Genomic DNA, 25,813 nt, shown 5'->3' on the forward strand with positions numbered 1-25,813 from the left:
AGACAGGAAATAAAAAGAGCACTCAGCATGACCTCAGCTGTGGGACGTGTCCAACACCTCCTGACTTTGAAAGTGAAATGATCGATGCCCATACCAGGGCCAAATCAAGCACTGGCTCAGACATTAGTCTTTTTCCTCCCCACTGCATGCTTCCGTCAGGCTGTCCTTTCAACTGAGTTTTCAGAACTCTCCAGTTCATGTGTTTACCATTTCTTTTACTGCTTCTTTAGCAATACGCGCATATTTTTAAACTGCAAAAATGCTTTCAGGGTTGAGGGCAAGGATTGGTGATATAATAGGAGGCCAGTCAGTCATCTCAATTGATTGCTGCTTCAGAATCCTGCCCCCATTTTCCCTCTCCAGAAGCTGAACCGGGGCAGGAAAGTTATTTCTTAATATTTCCAGAGTTACTCCACTGTTTTATTTTCTTAATTAATTTTTGGTCTCTTACTGTTTTAGGTGGGAAAAGCTACCATGCCAATGGCAAAGTAATTTTTTGTGCAATCCAGCAAGTCAATGTATGAAATATAATACAAACAAAACCCAACTAAGCTCTGTAATTTGTTCCATTTATTCAAGTGAAATTTGTTTGATTTATTCAAATTCATTGAAATGAGCTGAAGCTATTTTAGTTTTATCAGTTTTGTCACAACCACATCTGGAAGGAATCTTGATGCTCTTCTAGCCCAGGAGTCGGCAACCTTTAACACTCAAAGAGCCATTTGGACCCGTTTCCCACAGAAAACACTGGGAGCCGCAAAACTCTTTTGACCTCTAAAATGAAAATAACACTGCATATATCATTTTTTACCTTTATGCTATGTTGCATTTATGAAACAGATCGGCAGCTGTGCCATGCTGGCCTGGGTCGCAGATTGGCGGCTGTGCTGTGCCAGTGCGGGTTGCAGATCGGGCTGTGCTGGCGCATGTCACAGATCGGCAGCTGTGACACGTATTTTGAGCAACGGAGCCACAGCAGAGGGATTCAAGAGCCAAATGTGGCTCCGGAGCCACGGGTTGCCGACCCCTGTTCTAGCCAGTCTTCTAAAATGGCATGATTCCTAGGTTTAACTTGCCTCTGAAATATAGCCATATTGTCTCTGAATCTGGAATTCTACATTTTGCTTTCACCCACATTATGTGTTTCACCATGGCTGACATTTCACGTGATACTTGTTCAGCTGGTCAGACCTGTGATTAATGACATCAGCAGGGCATGCATGCCATCTGAGGTTAACTGGGCTTGCTTCTGTTCAGATCAATTCACTGCATTCCATTTGGCTGCCTTATTTTCCCTTCCTTGCTACTAATACTGAGAGAATGCTGTCATTTCATAGTGCATCTTTCATTTGCAGAAGCTCACATTCATTATCCCTCTTTTAGTGGGTGGAGGAAATGAGACCAAGATTAGCTATATTATTAGCCCAGGATGGTGCAATGAGTCATAGTGCACAAGGTAGAATGTTCGTAATTTTCAGTCTCCTGCCAAACAAATTCCATCTTGAATTCCAATTTAACTAGGATAATTTCTAAAATCACGTTGTGAACTGGAACATGGAGTTGGCTGAAGGTTTCAGTCCTTTATTTCATTTACATTCTCCTCCCACTTATTATCAATGCATGGATATTTACATGCATAATTGCTTATCAATACACACACATTTTGCAAGCAGATAAAATTCTGAAAAAATATTCATATGAAAGGTATACTTACATCAAAATTCTTAGGGTTACATCTAATGTGGCTGCCTGTAGCCCCTGAACTTGGAGGATTATAGGCATCCAATGGAAAAGGGGGAGGAACACGGCATCTAGCATCGCCTCAGCAGTTCCGTTGTGCTCCACAACATTTAAATATTCCCTGCTGCTCATTATGGTTCTAAAGATAGTCTTTTGTCTCTGAAGCCCTACAGGCGTGGAAACAACAGTACCAGCTGAGAAGGCAGGACCTTCTGATGTAAGAATCACAGCTCTGACCTCAGAAGGCATTTCCAAAGCCAGAGCTGGAACTCCAACCTATCCTTTGCACCTCCAGACAATGTTGGAGGACCACAGAATTGCACCCTTAGTGCAACCACTTACAAAAGTGCATAGGTGCTCCTGCACAAAAAGCCCAATGACACTCAACAGAGAAGTTTGTTTATACTTTATTTTTAAAAAATATTACTGAGCCACCATCATATCCACAAAGGGCCCCCAAGACAACTTACAATTCAAGTCTTTAAAAACCATTCAGAAATTTAAAGCCCTGCACACAGCAAAATGAAGAAAAGGAAAAACTCAGTCTTCAGAGAGGAAAGGTAATACATTTAAAAGTACTGAAAATGGGGTTAAGTGACTTACTGGGCAGCCAGGAGTGGATACCTGTATCCAGTGCACTTCAGTAAAGTATTCCCCAGCTGTTTTATGGCAAAAACAAGCAATCTAGTCAAAGCCATTTTACATTTGGTTTTTAAACTCAGGCCCAAATATTAGCTCCATTTAGAGGGCAGAAGACAATGCAGCCCCACTGATTTTGAATGATGGGTGCACATTTAAATGGCTTGGTGTAAAGATCAGTTGCATCACCAGCACCCTTAAGAAATGGGTTCAGTGCCTTGCAATTTCTTTCTGTTTCTGCAACTACATGCCTCTCCACTTTACCTTAGTAGAGTTCACTATCAACACCAGTTCCACAAATGGTGCTATATGAGGTTCTGTCTGTGATTTCCTTATCTCCCCTAAAACCAGTCTATAGTCAAAATTACAATGTGATCTAGCTTGCGCAGATTGCTCCTTGGATCCTTAAAGGAAGCACTTTGCTCCAGAAACTTTAAGAAAAAAGGTATGAGAATGTGCAGTCAGGGCACTATGAAAACAAACAGGCCAAACAGGTTTATATGTAGCATCACTAAGAAGCTAAATAAAATGCACATACTAATTAACATGGGTCCTCCAGACAGTCAGGTGAAGACAAACTGGAAACAATTACATGGCAAAATCTGCCCACCTTTATTCTGTGTAGTGAAAGAAGGGAAGCTGATTGACAAATAAAAGGAATCCACCAATTAGGATCTGGAAAGGGTAAGTATTGCATGTGCTAGGGTGCTTAGGAAATGGATACTTAAAAGTGGTTATTGTTTGCCAGGAAAGACAGGAAAAAGCAAAAATCAGGGTTCCATTTCTTTTCTGCCTGTGCTGGTCAGACTTTGTATAATCAGTCTCTTCCAGTAGATTTAGGAAAAAGAGGAGGGAATAAATATGTTGCCCACTAGAGGAATCTTTGGTCAGAGATAGTTCTTAAAGGGAAAGACGTGTTATGGCTTCAGGCTATTTCACCACAACACAGATGTGGGAAGCTGGAAAATAACTGTGCTTCCACTTTGATGTTTATTACCAGGGCTTTTTCTCACTTAATTACATATGTACCATTCACAGTTGGTGGTGCTCTGCATGCATTTGCCACTTAAATTCAGATACTATTTGCATCCAACTTTAAAAAATCAGCCTTCGGATGCTATGCAGGATGCAGAGCTTTGCACAGAGAATCTGTAAAGACACCCAAGAGTATTATTTCTCTTCAGAGACTATTTCTCCTTTTGCCGCTAGAAAGATGCAACTATGATGGATGGAGTAATTGAACAGAGGAGACTGTTACTTCACTTGCTATGGAGTGGTGCCACTCATGGTGAAGTGCTTAGAAATCATCAAAGATCTGGATGCAAGTTTCTTGAACTGAGTCAGAATGAAATCCATTAAAACATTAACAGTCACATTGAGTTTACACATTTTAAATATCAGCCTGTTAGATATTAGATTCCTGTTGGCTTGAATGTGCAGGCTTTTGAGCTCCACAGTCTCATCTTGCCTAAAATAAATAGCTTAACAAAGAAGGCTTATGCATCCCAGTCCATAGGAATAAGTTCCATAAAAGCCATTGCCTTATGGATCTACCTCCTAGAGGACATCTATGCATGTCTATGTTAACAGCACATGTAATATTTTTAAAACTATCATGAAGCACATCTTTCAATAGCAAAAATTAAGTTATGTGCTGGCACACCTATGTAGAGCAGAGGGTATAAATTCATGTTCTAACCACCTAATGTCATTCATTTAGCATAACTTAATGTAGCTTCCCTTCTGGAAAGGAACGTCCATATCTTTTGAACTGGAAGCTTCATGTTCCTGGATTTATTAAAAAAAAAAGGGGGGGGGATGTGTGCTTTACTTGTGCCAGTTTTCAGCAACTTGTTTCAACTAATATCTCTGAGGATAACATAACATTGCATCTTGTAATCTGAGCATAAGGAACCTGACAATGAGTTAAGCAAAGCAAGCCAAAGGATCAGGAAGTACTCAGTCCAAGGGCAATGCCTGATTGACCATCAAAAGCAACCCAGACCAGCAATCACAGCTTAGGGGAGGGCTGGAGCTCAGTGGCAGAACATACGGTTTAAATGAAGAAAGTCCCAGTTCAATGCTGTCACCTGCAGGCAGATCTAGGAAAGACTCTTGTCTCAACATAAGGAATCTTTCTGTGTTCCAGCGGGACAAAAACCACAATGAGATGGAGGTCAAGAAAAAAAGAGGGCTAGTAAAGAGAGGAAACTCAGCAGACTGGGTGAAACCAATTCATTTATATGATTTATATAACAGGTCGAATGTGAAACACATTCTGGGAGCAAGTACATAACAGAAGGATGTGTGCAAATTACCCTCATACTGTAAAAGCACTTCTGGCTTTTTACTATGAAGACAGAGGATATTCCAGCGAGAAAGCCTTTTTCACCCTCTCGATTGTATTCTGCAGAACTGAACCATGAGCATGAGAAGCTACCCTGCAGGTACAATATTCAAATCTTTTATTTCTGAGTTTCTTTCCTTCCGCAGAGTCTATTATTTATTGTTTGGTTAAAAGTAGCAAACTTCGGTTAATGAAAACCAGGTCACAATGAATCTATTCATTATGTAGCCCAAAGATGTTACATGCTTTATTTCTTGTACAAGCCACAACAACTTCCATCCTGGCACAAAGCGGCCAAAGCTCAGAGATGCGAGCACTGATAAAATATTTGTATGGTCACATGTATTATTGCATTAAGAGCCTTACTGTGGTAATTTCCTGGGGTGTCTATCTGCTCCTGCACAAAACCCGCAACAACACACAACAAATTTTATTTATGCCACACGCCCAAGGATGCCACAGTTTAGTTCATGCCAATACACGCACCCAGTATAAGACCACAGTCAACTCACCAACTTCATTTAAGAAACTCGTTTCTCTGGATGTGACCTCAGCATTTGAACAACCTTCCAGACTGGAGATAATATCGGAACAGTCTTCAACCTCCAACTTAGATGGCCCTTTCAATGTGTTCTGCTGCAAGTTAGTGGAGTGCAGCGTTTGGACTTCAGGGCCCGCTGAATGCTTTTGCCTTCTCTGCCCAGGCCTGCTGCAGCTGGCTAAGAAGTGTCAGCAGCAGGGAATCCAGCACAGCGAGTCCTTTCCAAGAACACCTCAGTCCCCTGCAAAAACAAACAGTCCCCACCAGTGCAGGACATGTATTAGTCTTCTGATTAAGCTAAAGTTGAGTAAGCTGGATAGATGGACATCTTTAAAGGTGAGTTTAAGGGGTGGAGTAAGTACACTTGACGAATGTAATACCTAGAATTGTTTCTGTTATGTGGTATTCCTCTAGTTACGCTTGGCAAAAATTTCCAAAAAACTTAATGCCTTGTTTTATAAAGTCCTATGAGTTTTCATTTGGCCACAAGTATCTTTGAAAAGGATGCAACTTTTGATTAAAGTAGAGGAGTTTGACCCCCTGATCTCAAGCCTATTGTTTAATTGTACCACATATTGGTCTTTTTTGCTCAGATTAGACTTTTCTCCGTGGTCAGTTTTGGAATATTCACATGTGGATCCTCCCCCCAAATGGACTCCACTGGATTGTTGACATATAATGACAGACAGGGTACCTCCTACAGCTATACCAATGAGAGCTGCGGTGCACAGGTTCATGTCAATTACAGTTTGATCAACTTTCACATGTAATTTTGACTCTATGGGGAAACCTAGATTTGAAAATTGGCAAGAAAATGTTTGTTTGATGAACTTGGACATTCAGGTTGATTTTTCCTCAGGATCAGCTTGAAAGCCCCAATGTAACTTTCTACTATTTCTGCTTTATGTGCAAAATAAGATTTTCTAGCTCCAGCTGAATGGCAGTAAATGCAAATAAAACTTCTGTTAGCATTTACATTTGGCCCTGCTACTTTTACAGCTTCAGAGCCCCCTTTCTTACTGGAAATGTCTGTCGTGCATGAAGCCCCGACAGAAACAGTGACTCATGAGGAGACCTTGCACTTGACACCCAGTGCCCAAGAGTCGACCCCACAACCCAACACAGGGACAGCTGAGCCAGCTGCTGCGTCTTCCTCTGACCCCCAGCACGTCGAGCAAACGCCTGGACCTTTATCGGAGACAGAGAGTCATGAGAAAGAGGAAGCTGCAAGTTCTACTCAGAAGGAGGCAGAGCAAACTGCCTCTTCCCCCTCTGACACTGATCTCCCTGAGCCAGAAACAGAAGACACAATAGGTGTCAAACAGAAGACACAATAGGTGTCGTGGATTTCTCAAAAGCCGAAAACAGATGGATTTTACGTAGATATGAACAGCGGCAAAATTTATTACGTAAGAGGGAGGAAAGGCGTGACTTGGAAGAGTGATCCCACATGGGCTTGGGAAAAGAAGCCATTAGAGAGTTAACATCTGCTTAGCAAGGACCGCTATTAGGGAACTTTTCTATAGAGTTGTAAATCTTGTAGACAATTAGCATGAAAGGACTTTAGTTTTATTGCTCTAGAATGTGTGGATTGTTTACATACCGGGCTGCACGCCTTGACAGTATCAATTGAGGCTGAACAATACTGACCCCAAATCCACATTTATAAATAATGAATAAATATGATATGCAATGTGTTAAACAAGCATAAAATAATGAATTGGCATGTCCTAGTTTGCCCCATCAACACATCACTCTGCTGGCATCTATCTCAGAATGTACAATGGATTTTAGGTTACAGTTAATTCAGCAGAAACTGCTGTTTAGGGTTTATTGGATGCCACATTGTCTTTTCAATAAGGGTTTATCTAAATTAGCCATTTGTTGGAGGTGTAATATAGCTAATGCTTTCGTCACTCATATTTTGGAATGTGCAATGGCGGCTTGGTTTTGGGAGGAGGTAATAATATGGATAAATCTTGCGATGGAAAATTCTTTAATATTTACAGAGACACATGTTCTTCTAGAATATCTACACATCTTTTGGAACTTAATGCAAGGTCAATGCAAATGGAACTTCCATACTCTTCTGACAGCTAAGAGACTAGCGTTACAGCAAGGAAAGACAAACAGCAACTTTCAATAAAATAACAGGTTGAGATCTTAATGAAACTTTGATTTTTGAACAGATAGTCTTTAAGGATAATCTATAAATAGATAAATATATGGATGTCTGGGCTGTTTTTGTAAAAGGTTGTGCATAACTATCAGTAAGAACAGCAGAATATTGCTATACACAAATTATATAGTGGTACCTACTATATATGTATGCACTGTAAGAGTCACTCAAGCCAACACTATTTTTTTCTTATTTTGATGTTTACACTTAAAATAGAAAAAATAAAAATGGGTTGGTCCTCTCCAGGGCACAATAGCATCCTCCTTCCCAAGACACATGAAATCCCACAGTCCCTCACCTGTTGTCTAGAAGAAGCAATCCATGCTCTACCAGTTCTTTCACTTCCTCTGATTCTCCAAACACATTCCACAGACTGAGATTGGGGGCAAAATGTAGCCAATGCTGTAAGAACAAAATCCTACTATCAATAATTGAGTGTTTCTCAGTATTTTGAGGAATTGGCTTTGGGCCTAATCTCCCATCAAAACACTGATAAGCAAAACTATGAACACACAGGAAGATATTTCTTCTTAACGTCAACAGGAAGCCCTCTCAATGAATTCCTTATCCTCACACCCAACTTGCTTTAATCCTTACATCTGACAGTCCTCTGATGAGGCCTTGCACTGAGTCCCCTCTACCCATAGCATTTAGACCAGTGTCTGCAAGAAGCAGGGCTTATTTTGTGTCATGACGTTCTTCTGGGATTCTCCTCCCTATGCCCACAAGGCTAGTTCCACAGAAGTTCTCAGGAAGAGCCAAACCCTCCTACCATGTTTTTGTAGTGCAGTCTTCTGAAATTTGCTGCAGGAAGCAATCTGTCGGCTCAACACTGCTTATTGCTTGAAGTATTGTGCCTTGCAGCATTTTAGTAATTACTTGAAGTATGCTGTTGTTAAGGATTTTACTTAAATGGCAGTCCCTAATTTTTTAGCTACTTTATTCTCAAGTCAAAAGGAATGGGAAATAAATGTACACAAGTACGAAGAAATGCCTATTTTTCTTTCTGTCCTAACCACCTGCATTTAAAACATAACAGCCAACTTTTCTGAACTCCATAGGTGACTGATCTTTCTAAAGAAGGCAATCAGCTGGTTTAGGGGCAAGCCCCTCTTTCTTGTATAGCATCCCTTCTAACGCCACCAAATAACAACACCAAACACACCAATAACAACACCAAAAAGCATGATTGCACTAACAGGGCAAAAGTGTAGCAGAAGGGGTGACTGTGTGTGAGAGAAGATGCTTATTGTGTGTGTGTGCTTTTGCTTTTGACTGAGTCTGCACTGTGTATATGCAAACTGTCTAGGCCCAGAAGGTTTAGATTTCCAATAATACAAAACCTGAAATCTCTGAACCGACCAAATCCCCAAAATTACATCAGAGTTGTATAGTTTTTGCTGATGATTTAGGGTGTAACTGTCATGCTTGACACACTACTGCTGCCACAATCAGACACCTGGCATTAAGATGGTCTCCCCTCCTGTAAATGGTCAGTCAATTTTAACTGTACTTTCCTTTTGGCCCCTGCTCCCAGAAGACTTAGTTAACTACCACTAATAAGAGGAAGGAAACAACAAATTAAGTCAGGGGAAAAAATACAGGGAAAGGGGAAATAACTCAGCATGGTATTGCTATTTTTATCAGCAGCCCTGTGTCAAGCATCTCTTCTAATTCCGTCCTGGAGAGGTCAATGAAAGAGGCAATAACTGTTTTGTGGCAAATAGACTGGGTTTTATGGGATTGAAAAGGAAAATCTACAGATCCTAAAGTTTCAGGCTCACTGGAAGTTTCATATAGATCTCTTAAAATTTCTGCCCATTTATGTTTCCAGAGGATTCTCTGCAATGGCTGATCTGATCTTAAAAACACACACAAACAAACAGGTTCAAAGCATTGCAGCCAGACATACACATTTCACTTCCTGACCACCTGTGCCTGTTATTCTTTGGTGCCAAGTAGCTTCTATCATTAACTTATTTTCTGAACTGTCTGACTTTTCTAGAAGTGTAACAACACACTTCTGCTATTTCACTCCATTCAAGATCTGTGGAATTACAGCACACAAGGTATGAAGTCCATGCAATCAATTGCAAGAGCAGTTGTTGCCATTATCACCAAGATATTGGCCCCTACCTGGTGTGTGATTCCTGTATCCATACGGAGTCCCAGCATCAGGACCTCCTCCAGTCTATAAAAAAGATGGACAACACAAGTCAGCAAATGGCATTATTGCTGTATTGCAGATTAAAGGTTAAGGAGTCAAGATATGGCTTAAAGGCACTGAATGAATTCATGTCTGAACTAAATTTGAACCTAAGACTTCTCGGCTCACACACTCACTGTATTTGCCTAGTTTTCAACTATACTACTTATGTATATAATCATAGCATTGCTAGTGTGGTGGTGAAAGTGTTGGACTGGGGATCTGGGAAAACCGGGGACTAGTCCCCGCTTGGCCATGCAGCTCACTGGGTGACTCTGGGCCAGTCGCTCACTCTCAGCTCAACCTACCTCAAAGGGTTGTTGTTGGAGGATAAAATGGAACTATGTAAGCCACCTTGGGTTCCCCATAAGAGGAAAAGGGTGGACCATAAATACAATGTAATAATGTGCATAACAATAATAATGAATGGGAATGGTATGACAAAATTCATCTTGAAGCCAGCAGCTGCCTCAAATTCCCCTTTTACTTACATATCCAGTTCACTCAGCACTGTCCGCTTCCGTGTCCCATGCCCAAAGGCCAATACTTCTTTCATCCATATATCTGGCTCCAGTGTCTGTATTCTGGACTCTCGATGAATCTTGCCATCTGCCCATGGCACGAATCTGCCATGGGCTCCTAGAAGAGAGGTAGCCAGTGCTCGGACTTATTCCTGATCTCTAGATGAAGCAGGTCAGAGAAGCAACCACTACCCAGGACAAGGAAGTGGCCATGCCTTCCCCAAATCCCCAAGCTTGTCAGGAAACATAGTCAATTGTTCTCATCTGCAGAGCACTTCCATGCACCCAAACAACACTGGGACCCTCTAATTTCCCCAGAGCAGCTCACCTGGTCCAAGCCCAATGTACTGACTGCCTTGCCAGTAGGAGAGGTTGTGGGTACTAAGTGCCCCCTGCAAGGGAAAAAGAAAAGAGCAAACCAGTTCAGGATTGCAAAGTGTAACATGATACCGGACAGCCTTCAGTGACTGATTCCTGAGGCTCTTGAGCACCTTTCTGGGTTCTAGCATTCAGCTTTCCTGTATCCATTTTCCCACCATTCTCTCATGTGACAGGAACTAAGCCTAGTACTCAGTTCCATCTGTTTGTGGCACCATGAAACATGCTTCGTTTCTGTGAATTCCTTTCTTCCCACACTGCAAGTAAACTTCAGGCCCTTCTGAATTATGTGTGGCTTACTCCCTCATATATAGATTATGTAGCACAAGGACTAGCCAAATGAAAAGACTTACATTCCTAGCAAAATTGGAGACCTCATACTGACGAAAGCCTGCATTCTGCAGAATGTGCCGTGCAGAATCATACATTTCTGCTACGACATCTGGATCGGGCATGGGCAGGAAGCCCTGATGGACCTGCTTGAACAGAGAAGTGCCTCTCTCCAGTGTCAGCTGGTAGAGAGAGATATGATCATCACACACAGCAAGCAACTGCTCCAAACCCTGGACCCACGAGGCAACTGTCTGACCTGGAAGACCAAAGATGAGGTCAATGGACACACGGCTTGGAAAGAGTTTCCTGGCTTCTTCCAAAGTTTTCAGAGCATCACCAGCAGTGTGGTTCCTTCCAAGAAGCTCCAGTTCTGCATCATCAAGTGACTATGAGTGAGAAAGGAAAGCAATAAGAGTGTCTGGTTTGTTAATAATACAAAGAAGAAAAAGGCAAGAGTATTGGGGAAGAGTTACGACTCAGGTGAGAGAGTTAAAACGTCATGAGAGTGTGCATCCATTTCTATGTAAGTACAAGCAAGAATGAAAGGAAGCAGAAAATAAAAAAAACTGCAGTAAAAACCAAACCAAACTTTATATGGGGGATCTGTGACTTTTTGCAAAAATAACATGCGGCCACAGGCAGGGGGGTTGATCAGAGCAGATTGTATGAAAATAACTCTCTTAGGAGCTGGCTGTTTCCTCCACTGCTGTTGCTTTCCATCATGCCAAATTTGCAACATAGCTGTACACATGGCGGAATTATAGAAATCTCATTGGTCCTAGGAAGGAATTACCCACAGGTGAGACTGGTAGCGACCTCAGTATATGTATCAGCTTGTATAAATAAGCCATTTGGAAGTACTTATTCCATAATTGTTATCTGCTTGTGGTACACTACAGCCTGGAAGTGGGGCGAGGAACAAATGGGTAGACCACAGCAGACTAGGTGACTTTTTGGATCCCTCCAGCTTTTCAGATCTATGAAAACAAAATTGTTCAAAATTGATCTACATGATTCTAAGTATATTGGTTTAAACTGAAGGTTGTGTGAGCAGATATCTTTCTCCCCCTCTCTTCCCACTGCAGCACTCCATGCCACCCAAAAATCTGAAGGGTTTCCTAGCTCTCCAGAGAAGATTTTAGGGTGGGCACTACAGTGGGAGGGGGATCACCACCTTCTGAGATCTCCTGAGGGAACTGCTTCCTTCAGTGGAACAACACCACTGGATGCCATCCAAGTATTTCAGTTCTCTCAACAGTATTATTATTTCATTTTGTAGATCAATAGTCCTTGCATCAGTTCCCTCACCTGGATGCCAATGGAGAGGCGGTTGACACCTGCTTTCTGGAACTCGGCAAGGCGCAAGGCATCCCCTGAAATGGGATTTGCTTCCAATGAAACCTCAGTGCCTTCTGCTAAATAGGCACATTGGGAAATGGTATCCAAGACAGCAGCAATGGTGAATGGGCTGGCCAAACTTGGTGTTCCCCCACCAAAGAATACTGATGTGATTCTGCAGACCAAAGGAAAAGGGGAGGGAACCTATTAGAGAAAAACAATGGGAACCATTTCTAGAGAGACAACTGTGTTCGTCTGGTGCAGCAACTTTATGCCATCATCAATTTGTCTGAGGTATCATGGAAGTACCAGAAGATTCTTTAAGGTGCATTCATGTGTGCCTCCATCACGTTTACCTGAAGGATATTATTATTATTATTATTATTATTATTATTATTATTATTACTACAAGGCTTCCACTGCTCAGAAAGACTTCTGGTGTCTGTAGGCCTTTATCATAGGCTGCTATGGTAAAGAGTCAGAATGGCTTATTCCTAAATAATAAAACTCCAAAACCATGTTCTGTTTTTGGCTTAATTATAAAGCACATCTTTACCATTTTCCCCATTCCTTCTAGGTCTCACAACTATAAATTCTTGTTCTCAAAACCATTCTTCTCCTCTTGCAGTGCTCCCTACCTTTGGACTCGGCTGAGCTGGATCAAGGTCTTGGCCTCCTGAATAAGGCAGTCCCTCATGCCAGATTCATTAAGGTTTCGGGGGATATACTTGTTGAAATTGCAGTAGCTGCAGCGTTTCTCACAATAGGGCCACTAACCAAACAAGCAAACAGAGTTATTACTTGCAAAACCCAAGCACTCTTCTGGTATCTTTCACGGCATTGTAACCCAGCTGTGCCTAGAAATCCCCACGTACTTTGTCACCTCAAGGCCAACCACACGGTCTCTCACTAGCAAGGGTAATCAATGTAATTTAAAGGATTTTAATCCATACCCACTTCTGTCCCAAAGGCAAAATAATTTTCAAAAACCATGGTAAATGGTCAAAACAGTGCATTTGGACATAAGCATCCCCTCAGCCTCATAACAGTTTAAACTCAGTCAGTACATGTTAGCCCAAGCAGAAAGATCTTGTTCTGCTTCAAGATGTCCCCGTCTGGCTTTGGTTAACTTCAGAGCCTTTCCATCACCATGCTGTGACCTAGTATGGAAAGTGTGTGGTCAGCAGGCAACCTATTCACAGAGCGTTAACCATGGAGAATCTATGTGGTGGGTATGAAGAAAAACTCTCTCTCAGATTCACATACAGAAAATAATATTCCCGCTGCACTCCTAAAATAACTACATCATCTTTGGGATAGTCCATCCTGTCCCCCATGCTATTTAACATCCACATGAAACAGCTGGGGAAGGTTATCTGGAGCTATGGGCTGAAGGGTTAACAATACGTAGATGACACTCAGCTCCACCTCTCTTTTTCAGGTGAGGCGGTGACTGTTTTTATTGTTCTGTATTTGTTAAACTGTAAAGAACTCAGAGAGCCCAGTGAACTATGAGGTGGTATAAAAATGTAATAAATAAATACATAAATAAATAAGAACTGGTGGAAGTAAGATTGCAAGCCAAGCCAGCCTTCTGCACTTGCTATGGCAATGCCCAGCACATGCTTGTTCTGGAATTCTATCATTGGACCGATTGCAAAGGTCTTGACTAAATATGGTGAACATCGCAGTGTAATACCATTCCAAAGCAAGTCCAACTTGCCAAAAATATGTATAGCTGCTGCCTTTTCAAAAATTCACATAGTACAGCCCTCTTAGGAGTGTTTCTATGTATACATATTGCAGATGAATGAATAAATTCTATTTTATTTTCCTCTTTTAGTTTATAATGTTCAATTTTAGATGTTTTAATAATTGTAGTTTTAATATTGTATTTTGGAATTTTATATTATGTAAGCCATCCTGAGCACTTCCACAGAAGGACGGGATATAAATGCTTGTAGTAGTAGTAGTAGTAGTAGTAGTAGTAGTAAGAATAATAGTTCCATGTTACACCTCTACTTTGAAACCTCACCTCGCTGCACATGGAAACCTGAAGAACTCTTTTTGCTGAAGTGCTATTGTTTTGTTAACATGTGGAAGAATTCAAATATGTCAACTCCCTTTAGTTTGACATCAAGCCATTTAACTCAGGAAGTATGGTATCATGTGATATTCATATGTAGTTTAATTCTTAGTTAAATAAGAAAGGAGGTACAGGTTCTCAGTTAACAAGAGAAGGTCGATTGCCATACTTGGAGCTCAGAATGAAATGCTGGACTACAATGCCATCTGGAGTGTATTCTTAGAAGTTTCTCTCAGATATTTAAAGGTCTGGCAACATTTTGAAAGCCTTTATTTAAGAGTGTTTAAACTTTCAGTCCTCTAGCCCTTTTCTCTAAATTATATCCTGGAATAATCTAATTATATATGAATTACTTCTTGTGCAGCCAAATCTAATGCTACATGAATATTAGTTCAATTAACCCTATTCCTTAATACAGAAAATAATAGAGGATTCCTAATTGTTGTAAGCCGCCCCGAGGCTTCGGCAAATGGGGCGGCATAAAAATGTTTTAATAAATAAATAAATAAATGAAATAATTAAGTATGCACAACACTAAAATGGGATTTGTTGCTCTGCTTCAGTTGTAGATTTGAGGGATCTAGAAAAATAACAAACATTCGATAAATGAGATAAAGATACGTTGTTACATTATTCTCCCAAATAGAAACTACAGGATAAAAGGATGGATCTATTACCAAGTAAATCATATTGCTGTTGTTATTATTGATTTCATTTCTATACCATTCCATAGCCAAAGCTCTCAAGGAGGTTGACAACAATCCATAAAAGCAGAACAATAAAATACAATATAAATATAGTAACAACAAAGCAGCATTAAAACCAAACTAAAACAGTTAAAAATGACCTTGTTAAAATAAAAACCCCGGTAAAAATGTAAAGCCCTCCAGACCCTTGGTGATCAAACAAATCTTTAAAGCCCTCCGCATAAAAGACGGTCTTAGCCTGGCACCCAAAAGATGACAAATTTGGTGCCAGGTGGGATGCAGTGGGAAGGTTCTTCCATAGATGGGGGGGGGGGGGACACCACAGAGAAAGCCCTCCCACTTGTTGCCACCCTTCAAGACTCCCTCAGAGTTGGCAGTCAGAGGAAGAAGGCCTTAGAGGTAGAATGTAATGTTTGAGTAGACTGCAGTTGGAGCAGCTTTCTAAAACCAACATCCTGAATTTGCTCTGTAATCCGCCTAGGGAGTCCTGTTGGGCTAATCAGTTGCAGAATAAAAAAACTATTAATATAAATAAATTGGATCCAGGGGCACACAGGCAGCCAATGCAAGCAGGCCAGAATGTGTTCCGACCTAGGAAGGGCCAATTACTAATCTGCTTGCCACATTCTGCTTGAACTGCAGCCTCTGAATGTCTTCAAGGGCAGGCAAATGGAGAGTGCATTGCAGTAACCTAATTTAAGAGATTACCAGAGCTATCTGTTCTACTATATTACTATATATACTATCAGCAATGGTAAGGACTGTGGAAGTTCCTCTATTTTTGGTTCCCCTTGTGTATGCTTTACTGCAAGGGTTGGAATTTTATTCACTCTGGGTTTTCTAAGTGTATATGTAATCAGAGTTTTATTCATAGTCTTACTACTGTTTGAGCATCCAACTTATTTTCTCACTGTACGGTATATTACTTTTGTTGTTCTAGCTTATGGCAAAGCTAATTTATAACTTAAGAACCTTTCTTATTCTTGAAAATAAAGTGAAATCACAGAAGAAAAGAACTAGCTTCTATTTTCAGTGACTTCTATTCCTGAAGACTTGTTAAATTTGACTCCAGGTTAGCACGCAAACCCATTACAAGCAAGTGCAGCACTGGTGCAGCCTACTGCCACTGGCTTGCTGCATGCAGACAAACTGTGCGTTCTGCATCAGAACATTCCTAGAGAGGTTGGTAGATTTGCAAATATTTTGCGTTACAGTCACACACTCTATTTCACCTTGCAGCACGTCAAGTCATGAAAGGGGGTAGATCTCCTAGTCAGAAAACCACCCCCATTTTTACTGAAAAGGGAGAGTGTTCCCAGCAACTACGCCGGTATTAACCTGCTATATTTTATTCCTCCTCTTTAGGAGTAAGCTGCCCCGCTAAAATCAAGAGGGGAAAGCCGACCCGTCTTCGGGATAAGCGGTATTTCGACATTTAACTCCGGAAAGTCATGGCGCCTGCGCAGGCGCTAGAATCCGCGCGTGCGCCGGAAGCGCCGGTCGCTCGCCCTCCGAGCCAACTCACGTGCACATAGAGAGCGGCCTGTGCTGCGGGGGGCTGCGCGGGGGGGCGGGTGGCGTGGCATCTCGCAGGCGGGCGCGCGACGCAGAGCCCCGCCCGCAGCTTGCTTAGTCGCGCGCTCATGCGCCCCCCCGCGGATCGGGCCGCGCCCGCGCGCGTATCCGCTTCGGCGACCGCGGCTGGCGGAAGCGACCGAAAGACCCGCCCCGCGGCGAGGGAGGCGCGGCTCCGCTCCGCGCTGCGTTTGTTCCGGTGCGGGCCACGTGCGTAGTAAAAATTGGGGGTCACTTGAGCCACTGCACCCGTTTTCATGTTAAGCATCTGGTGTAACAACTGTGAGAAGTAGAATATTACTGTGACTAACAAACTAGAACAGGTAAAGCTATTTATTATTATTATTATTAATTATATTTCTATACCACCCATAGCCGAAGCTCTCTGGGTGGTTCACAACATTGAAGTCCCCCATCCAGATTCCAACCGGGCCTGACCCTGCTTAGCTTCCAAGATGAGGCGTGATAACGGACTAGAACGGGTAAAGCTATACGGATCTCTTTGTGATTAATAAGAGTATTGTGACCAACACAGACTCGTAGACTACAAGATGTAATTGGTAGACATGGCATTAAACTTTTGAACTTAGAATCCAAGGTACGGCTGCGTAATAAGCTAATGCATATTAGTGGTGCTTCCTACTATGACTCAGGGTTATTAACATGAACATGGGACGTATGAGCAGGTGGGGGTAACATACCAAGGAGTAGTATGATGAAGGCGGACGGGAAGAATGTGAATTCCCAGTATCCCACCAATGGGAGAAAGGAGGCAGAGACTTCGCGCGTGAAGGGAATAAAAGGCTGTGTAAACTGCTCCCCAGTGCACTACCTTTGGGGTGAGGGCAGTCTGGCCAGAATGTATTAAACTGTTGCTGCTTGGTACTTTGCCTCCCATATCGTCATTGCTTGGATTCCATTCCTTACACAACGTTTAAGTAGCAAGAAAGGGGGTAATGCGCACGTGCAGAGTGCAGGTCTTTTGCACTATTTGGTGGGGGTTTTTTTGCGCTATTCTTTTGCGCTATTGAGTGGGTGAGGTTACACTATAGAACTGGGACTAAGGAGGCTGGGGTCCAAGTCACTAAAGCCCTTGGAAGACTGTAAGACAATCGCTTGGTCTATTTAACCGACCTCACAGTTAACCCTGTAGTTGGTTAATTGGAGACAATGTAATTTGCGTGATAGTGGGTGTGGATGGGAAAGAAGCTAGTACACAGCTCTAACTTCCACTTAGAGGAAAGGTAGAACTTAAGTCATTTATTATTACATTTATATGCTGCTTCTCCTGCATGCAACCCAGGGTAGCTTACATGGTCCTCCCTTTCTGCATTTCATCCTCTCAACAACAGCCCTAATGAGGTAGATTGGGCTGAGAGTCTGTGATTGGTCCAAAGCCATCCGGTGAGCTTCATGACTGAGTAGGTAGTAAAACGTTGATCTCCCTCATTTCAGTACAATACTAACTGTTACAACATGCTAGCTCTCCTATTTATATTACACTTCAGAGTTCTCAATATGAACCTAGTATAGATACAGATGTAACCTTCAACATAACTTATTCATGGAAACAAGAAAGTGTGTGTGGACAGGGAATTATTCCTTCCCCTTATCAAAGGCTTTCCTTCTTCCATCATGAGCTGATAAAACTGAACACAGAAAGTGGAATAGAAACTAGTCTTTTGACAAGCCAAGTAAAGCAATGGCATTTATCCTGTGCACTTTTTAAAGTGAATCCATGTAGGCTATGAAGCAGCAGGTACAATGTTACCGTGAATTGTCTTGTCATCTCTTGCTGTGAGCTTTTAAAATGACTTTACAATTCCAGCAACTGGTCAGCAGATGGCAAAGCTCTACCATCTGGAGACATTGTGACTACTTGACCACAGTCAGATTTTTTTCTGTTGAGATTTCAGAAAACCCCCAACAACGGTCATAAGAGGCAGAGAAAGTGGAAGCGGGGTGGAATGCCCTTTCTTACACACATTACCTAGTTTCAGTTCTTATTTGGAATTGCCTTTCCTCTCTCAGGAATCAGCACAAGCGTCAAAACATGCTAAGTCAGACTCAAAGGAGCAGCCTCCATTAGCACATGACACAGAGATTGGAAGCAGGAGAGGCAGCTCAAGCTTCACTCTGGGGATCAGGCTTGATTCGCTTTTGGCAGGCCAGAAAACAATGCCAGCCGCAAAGTGGGATTGCTCACCCACATTTTGTAGAGCCATTCTACCAGTCAGCTACAGGAGACAAGAATGTTACGTGCTGTCAAGTTGCCTCCCACTTACAGTGACCCTGTGATCGAAAGCCCTCCAAACTGTCCTGCCCATGGCAGCTCCAATCAGCTCTTTTAAGGTCAAGGCCGGGGCTTCCTTTATGGATCCAGTCCATCTCATATTTGCTCTTCCCTTTTGTCAGTACATTCCATCCATTTTGTCAATACAGTAATGCATTCTTGTAATCACCTGGCTGGAGAGGCAGCAGATACTCGCTTTCCCAGGGAGGAGGGTCTAAATGAAATGAACAGGGCACTGTGTTTCCTCAGGGGCTAGTTCTGTTTAGGCAGAATTTCATGCCTGGTGTCCAGTGAATGCCACTTCTTCTTTAGGGAAAGAAACTTGCAAGAGTGGGATTGTAAACTCCTGGGACATGTGAAAAGCTGAATTAACCTTGAGAATGACTGAGGGTTGGAACAGAGGAACACCTTGTCTTTGAAAAAAACACACAAGTCCCTATCAGAGTGAAGGGCTTTCAATTCCAAAACCCTTCAAGTTGAGGTAATGGCAGCTAAGAATATTGTTCTGAGAGTTAAAACCATGAAAGTGCTGCCCCCATAGGCTCAATCAGAGCCTTGGTAAGGGCTCTGAGCACTGTATTTGAGCTCCGAGGAAACGTATGGACTGGGAGTGGATAGATTAGGTGCCGTCAGGAACCTGTTAACACAAGAATGAGAGCCCGGGGGACCCATTTGAGTTCTCCAGGTTGGGACCTAGGGCTGCTACCTGCCTCCAAAGGGTATTGGACCAGAAACCAGAGGATAGGCTTGCTTGGAGAATCTCTAGGATGTCTGGAATACCCATGGCACCAGATCTCTGCCTGAGGCTTGGGCCCACTTCAGAATGGGAAGACATATGCCACAGGGCATCTGTCATCTTAGAGATGATACCATAGACATCCAAGACCAGTTAGGTTGTGTGTGAGATCCTAGTCCTGTGGGTTAAGGAGAACATTTCACATTCTCATGCTATATGTGAAAGTATTGAATATGAAAGAAGGACCATCAGCCACATTGAAGCAGAAAGTTACATACCTCTCTCAACAGAGGTGGTCCCTCCTTTTCTGCCTTACCCATTAAGAACTGTTAACAGCATCAGGTCACAGCAAAGGACAGCTAAAAAAATGGCCAGGACGAGAAGGGGACCTCAGCCTCTGGCATACCTGAGAGAGTGAGGTGAGTGAGCCAGTCATGGGGGAGTGTTGTATGGGTTACATGGGCCACAGCACTCTTCCACCACCTGCCCATATGGTTACCACCAAATGTTCTTGTGTGGTGGTTAGCTGTGCAACTCTGCTGACCTCACACTTCGCATCCCGCTTCTCCCACTGCATGGTTGTCTCACGCCCACGAGCAACGAGAGACTCGTCCCCTTGCACATGCAACCTGAGTGGGCATGGAGTGGAGGGTTTACTCACTCTGGACAAGGTCCCTGCTCTCTCCCTTTGCAGCCTGGAATGACTCAACCTGAGGCCAGCTGGAATGAGGGTGAACTAGGATGGAGAGGAAGATTGGAGAGGTGGGGGTAAGGGAGAATCCATGCATGGATTTTTACATGGAAGGACTCTGAGCACCATTCAGTTGTGGTATTCAACCAGCAGAAACATGGGTTCAGACTTAGGGTTAGTCACACTCTCATGCTGACGCTGTGGCATATGTTATTTCTAAATGTGTGTCTTTGGACTGGGTGCCAATTGGTGGACCTTGAGGTTCTAGTAAAAATCAAAATAGATCCCCCAAGCCTGAAATCAGTCTATCCCTGTCCTAAGCCATAGCAACCAAGAAACCAGCCAGGGCAGAAATAAAGTTTGTAAGGGACAGCCTCAGCAGGATAGCATGGGCTCTGACAGGAAATACTCATGTATGAGATTGCAACCTGGTCACCCGAGTTTCACTCTCGGGCCTTTGACAGCTTCAGTTATGACATAACTGCCTGTCATGGAGCTCCCGAAAGCATTTCAGCAGCCACGTATTTCTTTAAGAAGGAAGAGCATTCAGTTTGAAGTGCCCAACTTGGTTCTGAAGAGGGTTAAAAGATCTAAATTGTAGGGGAGAACAGAAGAGGAAAAGGGCTAGAGAGGCTGGGGAATCTGAGAAAATGAAAAACTGGACAGCCAATTTATCCCGAGATAAACAACGATTCAGAGGAAACAACACAGGTTTATATTCATGCATGGAACTTGATGGGACACAGGATTAACTGAAGGGTTTTTGCAAGCTGGTGAAGTGAAGGACTGCTGGAAGAACATTCAGTGCTATACAAGACCGGCATTTGTACGCGCAGGTGTGTGCGCATGTGCACATCAGCTCTGTTTGCCCTGTACTCACCAGCTTCTTTAAGGAATAACTACCTGCCAATACCATCCATACTGGAGCTGCTGTTTTGGCGGGCAAGCCACAACATCCCCCGCGCTGCTGGCCCTCCACAACTAAGACGCCAGTGTCTTCCTAAGGGACTGACACCAAGAGAAAGTGGTGATGAGAGCACTGGTGAACTTCCCGTGTGCCTCACTTCCTTGCTGTCAGTGCTTGCTGTGCGTGTGCTCATGCAGTGGCCACGGTGTCACTACCGTCCGCTTTCCAGAAGACCGCAATGCTTTGGCTTTGGTGCCTCATAGCACTGAGGCATTCTGCATGTCTTACCAAATTCGGAAGAGAATTGTGGCTTCTAAGTTTTACTTCCCCATTTGTTCTTTTCGAAGAGCAAGCAAGGGGTTCAGTGCATTTCACATGGGAGGTTTCTGCTCACTACATCCAGGGAGACATCATTCCAGCCCAAAGCAGAGGAAGTAAGCAGATTCTCAATATGGAGAAACAGGAGAATGTTCCTGTTTCTTGATGAAAACCCCTAGATGACTGTGCTTGACTTCCTTCTGCTTGTTTTGACAGAGAGTGGTGATTAGCTCCTGGCAAATGCTGAGCTCACAGTGGCCCAGTGGTGGGCATTCCCCTCTTTCCTAGCCAGCATTATAAGAGGGAGAACCTCAGCTGGCCAGGAGAGCAAGAGCAGAGCCCATGAATGCTTTGTCCTAAGGAAGCCACTGTCATGCAAGAGGATTTCAGGGATTCTCTCCTCCAGGTAGGCAGACAGCATCATTAAGACTGTGGGAAAGGGTGTGTGCATATGCTGGGGGAAACCAATGCTTGCTTAAAGGCATTTCGTATTTTTGTGTGCATTTTCTTCTTTGCACGCACTAAAGTTGGGAGGGAGAAAGGCTAACCAACAGCCGATTGAAGGGACGGGCTGTTATTGAGAAATAAAAGGATTTCACACTGCCAACGAAGAACCACATCATATTGCAGCAACTATATGCATGGCAAGAGGCAGCTGGACCAGTTCAGAGGCCCATTGGGCCCAGTATCTTGTTCCCCACAGTGGCTGCCCGACTGCCCAGTGGGAAGCCCAGAAACGGCACATGAGTGCTCTGTTTATTTCCATCTCACATGCTTGCTCCTGAGCAAGGAGTGTTTAGAAGGATGCCGAATCGCTCACTGTTCAGCTCAATTGGATGCCCATGGGTACTATTTGCAGGGTGCCTGAGGGGGCACCTTTCTGCATATATTCCTACCCATCCACTTAGATCCTCTTCAAAAGTCCTCCAGTGAGATCAAGGGGGAAAGGGCTAGGAGGGCATTCTCAGCAGCAGCGCCCAGACTCTGGAATTCACTCCCCAGGGATACGTAGATAGCTGGCACCAACTCTTCTTTCTTTTTTTAGGCACCAGGTGAAAAATTTAATACTTTGTTAGGGATTATTTATTTTAATTTAATGTTGGTTATTTTCTCAGTTGTACTTATTTGGGATATGTGGGTATATCTTATTATGAGATATTATCTATTATGTTATTTTTATCTATTTTATCTGATTATTAATTGTTTTATTATATTTTATGAATGTTGTTATGCTGTTTTAGCATTTCTGATGTGATGGTGTGCAATTCTATTTCTTCTATTCATCCTTCACCAGTTGAGGCTGTGGATATGCTAAATCAGTGTTGGACTTTAACCCTTCTGGATAGGGTTCCATTTCCCATGAAAACATGAGTTAGCAGTCTCCGGAGGTGGCCCCAGTGGCACAGAGTGCCTTCTGCCAACTTTGGCTTGTGTCACAGCTGTTCTCTCCCCCTCTAGACAAGGTTAACCCGTCTGTGCTCTAGTAACCTCCAGGGTAGATTATGTGCAGTGGCCTTTGAAGATGGTTCAGAAGCTGTAGTCTGTATGAAACGTGGCAGCCAGATCGATAACAGGGACCAGGAGGCCTGATTGCACTGGTGGCCTGTGTAGATCCAAGCAAGAGTAAAGGTGCTGGTCTTGATCTGTAAAGCCTTGCACGATTTGGGACTGAAATACCTGATGGAGCAGCTTTCCTGACATGGCTCTGTCCATGCCCTACATTCATCGCCTAATTTACGGAAGGTTTAGAAGGTGCCACTGAGGAAGAGGGTCTTCTCAGTGGTGGCCTACCAATTATGGAATGATTTCTTTGATGAGACCCACCTGGTGCCAACATCAGCATTTTTCAGTGCCAGATTAAGACCTCCTTCATATGGCAACATATGATGCAGTTTTTAATGCTTTTCCATTTTTGTAGTGTGTTCAGAATTTTTAGATGTGTCTGTGTAGTATATGCTTATATTTTTATGTATATGGTTTTTATAACATACGTTAAGATTTTAATATCAGTTGAATGCCCAGACAGTGCCAGCTATTGTGCAGTATAGAAATATAATCAACAAAAATACAGCTTCCCGAGCATTTCTGCACAGCTCCACTATGTGTGTGTGTGTAAAAATGGTGATAATAGTCAATTTTGAACAATCTAAAGCAGTTACTCACACCTGTCCACAGTTCCATTTGTTTGTTTTATATTTATATTCTGCCTTTTTTCCTTCCAAGGATCCCTAGGCAACTTGCACAATTCTTCTCTCAATCATATCCTCACAACAACCCTGTGAGGTAGGCTGGGCTGAGAGTTTGTGATTGGCCCAAAGTCACCCAGTGAGCTCCTTGGCTGAATGGAGCCTAGAACCCAGAGTGCCTTAGTCCCAGTCCCACATTCCCAACCACCACACCACGCTGCCTCGGCTGTTTATGTGCTGTTCATATGGAACGCTTCCTGGTTGGTCTGGCTGTTAACATTGCCAATGGAGAGTTCTAGGAGACCGGGAAAGTGCTGCTAGAGATGCTTCAGACACAGTGCTTCTTTCGCCTACCTGGTGCCTTGCAGGTGTCTTGAGACGGTTATCGGCCACGGGTCCCAGTGCACTGCTTCAGAATGGCACTCAGGGAAGGGACTGGCCACGGAGTCTTAGTTGTCTCATTCGTGCATTGGTTGAAAAATCTTGCATGTTGGCCCTGTGCTACATAAAACAACAACTCTTAATTCTTCACAGCTGCTGCAGCGCACATTGATCGCAAAGAATCCTTCTACCTTCCCCTCCCACCAGTCTTCACATGTTGTAAATTCTTGCAGTGGATTAGAGTGGATCCTGTTATCAAGTAAGTGTGTATGTATGTATATGTATATATGTGAGTCCTTGTGTGCATGAGAACATTTTAACTTACCTGCTCATAGCCTCCCAGATTTACAATTGCTTCCAAATGAGCAGCAACTGCCATGCTTGGCAGAAAACTCCTGAATCTACATGTTTTGATCTGGAGGATAATTCATAAGCTCATGTGGTTGTTGTTGTTAGTTGTGAAGTTGTGTCCGACCCATTGCAACCCCATGGACAACATTCCTCCAGGCCTTGCTGTCCTCCACTATCCTCCGGAGTCCACCTAAGTTCACACCGACTGCTTCAGTGACTCCATCTAGCTACCTCATTCTCTGCCGTCCCCTTCTTCTTTTGCCATCTATTGTTCCCAGCATTAGGCTCTTCTCCAGGGAGTCCTTCCTTCTCATTAGGTGGCCAAAGTATTTGAGTTTCATCTTCAGGATCTGGCCTTCTAAAGAGCAGTCAGGGTTGATCTCTAAGACTGACTGGTTTGATCTCCTTGCAGTCCAAGGAACTCGGAGTTTCTGCCAGCACCACAATTCAAAGGCCTCAATTCTTCAGCACTCAGCCTTCCTTATGGTCCAACTTTCACAGCCATACATTGCAACTGGGAAAACCATAGCCTTGACTATAAACACTTTTGTTGGCAGGGTAATGTCTCTGCTTTTGAGTATACTGACTAGATTTGCCATAGCTTTCCTCCCCAGGAGCAAGTGCCTTTTAATTTCTTGGCTGCAGTCCCCATCTGCGGTGATAGTGGAGCCCAGGAAAATAAAATCTGTCTCTACCACCATTTCTTCCCCATTTTTTGCCAGGAAGTGAGAGGACTGGATGCCATGATCTCAGTTTTCTTAATGTTGAGTTTCAAGCCAATTTTTGCACTCTCCTCCTTCACCCACATCAAGAGGCTCTTCACTTTCTGCCATGAGAGTGGTATCATCTGCATATCAGAGGTTGTTGAATCTTAATTCCAACTGGTGATTCATCTAGCCTGGCCTTTCTCATGATGTGCTCTGCAATAAGCTAAATAGACAGGGTGACAGTATACAGCCTTGCTGAACTCCTTTCTCAATTTTGAACCAGTCAGTGGTTCCGTGCCCAGTTCTCACTGTTGTTTCTCAAGAGACAAATAAGATGGTCCGGTACTCCCATCATTTTAAGAACTTGCCACAATTTGTTGTGATCCACACAATCAAAGGCTTTAGCATAGTCAATGAAGCAGTAGATGCTTTTCTGGAACTCCCTAGCTTTCTCCATGATCCAGCATGTGTTGACAATTTGATCCCTAGTTCCTCTGCCTCTTCGAAATCCTGCCTGTACTTCTGGTAGTTCTCGGTCCACATACTGCTGGAGCCTAGCTTGTAGGATTTTGAGCATAACTTTGCTAGCATGTGAAATGAGTGCAATGGTGCAGTAGTTTGAACATTCTTTGGCATTGCCCTTCTTTGGGATT

At 43.1% G+C, this 25,813-nt stretch overlaps 2 protein-coding genes and 1 long non-coding RNA gene across 3 annotated transcripts in view; 1 reads left to right on the plus strand and 2 right to left on the minus strand.

Annotated features, from left to right (window-relative positions):
• LOC123018152 (MYCBP associated protein) overlaps positions 1-5,342 on the minus strand; it is a 34,640-nt gene extending 29,298 nt beyond the window's left edge. Inside the window, exon 1 of the mRNA XM_044419997.1 lies at positions 5,239-5,342. The gene's annotated coding sequence lies outside the window, so the exon portion shown is untranslated. The remainder of the gene's footprint in view (positions 1-5,238) is intronic.
• On the minus strand, positions 2,132-16,849 carry RSAD1 (radical S-adenosyl methionine domain containing 1). Its single transcript, XM_044420099.1, has 9 exons — positions 16,541-16,849; positions 12,861-12,994; positions 12,193-12,397; positions 10,905-11,270; positions 10,502-10,565; positions 10,144-10,291; positions 9,583-9,637; positions 7,745-7,848; positions 2,132-5,508 (listed from the first exon to the last, which is right to left on the minus strand). Exons 1-9 carry the CDS (start codon positions 16,847-16,849, stop codon positions 5,394-5,396), a joined length of 1,500 nt encoding a protein of 499 aa, XP_044276034.1. The 3' UTR covers positions 2,132-5,393.
• Positions 16,850-21,602: 4,753 nt separating this feature from the next.
• The window catches only part of LOC123018158, a 6,440-nt gene continuing 2,229 nt past the window's right edge, over positions 21,603-25,813 (plus strand). Inside the window, exons 1-2 of the long non-coding RNA XR_006413733.1 lie at positions 21,603-21,941; positions 24,256-24,361. This is a non-coding gene — a long non-coding RNA (uncharacterized LOC123018158). The remainder of the gene's footprint in view (positions 21,942-24,255; positions 24,362-25,813) is intronic.

The sequence above is a fragment of the Varanus komodoensis genome, unplaced genomic scaffold, assembly GCF_004798865.1.
Source record: "Varanus komodoensis strain SLA01 unplaced genomic scaffold, ASM479886v1 scaffold11, whole genome shotgun sequence".
In the NCBI taxonomy this organism is placed as follows: domain Eukaryota; kingdom Metazoa; phylum Chordata; class Lepidosauria; order Squamata; family Varanidae; genus Varanus; species Varanus komodoensis.

Coding starts and splice junctions, on each gene's coding strand:
- RSAD1 (XM_044420099.1), bottom strand. CDS start 16,849: ATGAAAACGGGTGCAGTGGCTCAAGTGACCCCCAATTTTTACTACGCA. Junction 12,398..12,860: donor CAGCTCAGCCGAGTCCAAAG/GTAGGGAGCACT, acceptor TTTGGTCTGCAG/AATCACATCAGTATTCTTTG. Junction 9,638..10,143: donor GTGCTGAGTGAACTGGATAT/GTAAGTAAAAGG, acceptor TCTTTTTTATAG/ACTGGAGGAGGTCCTGATGC.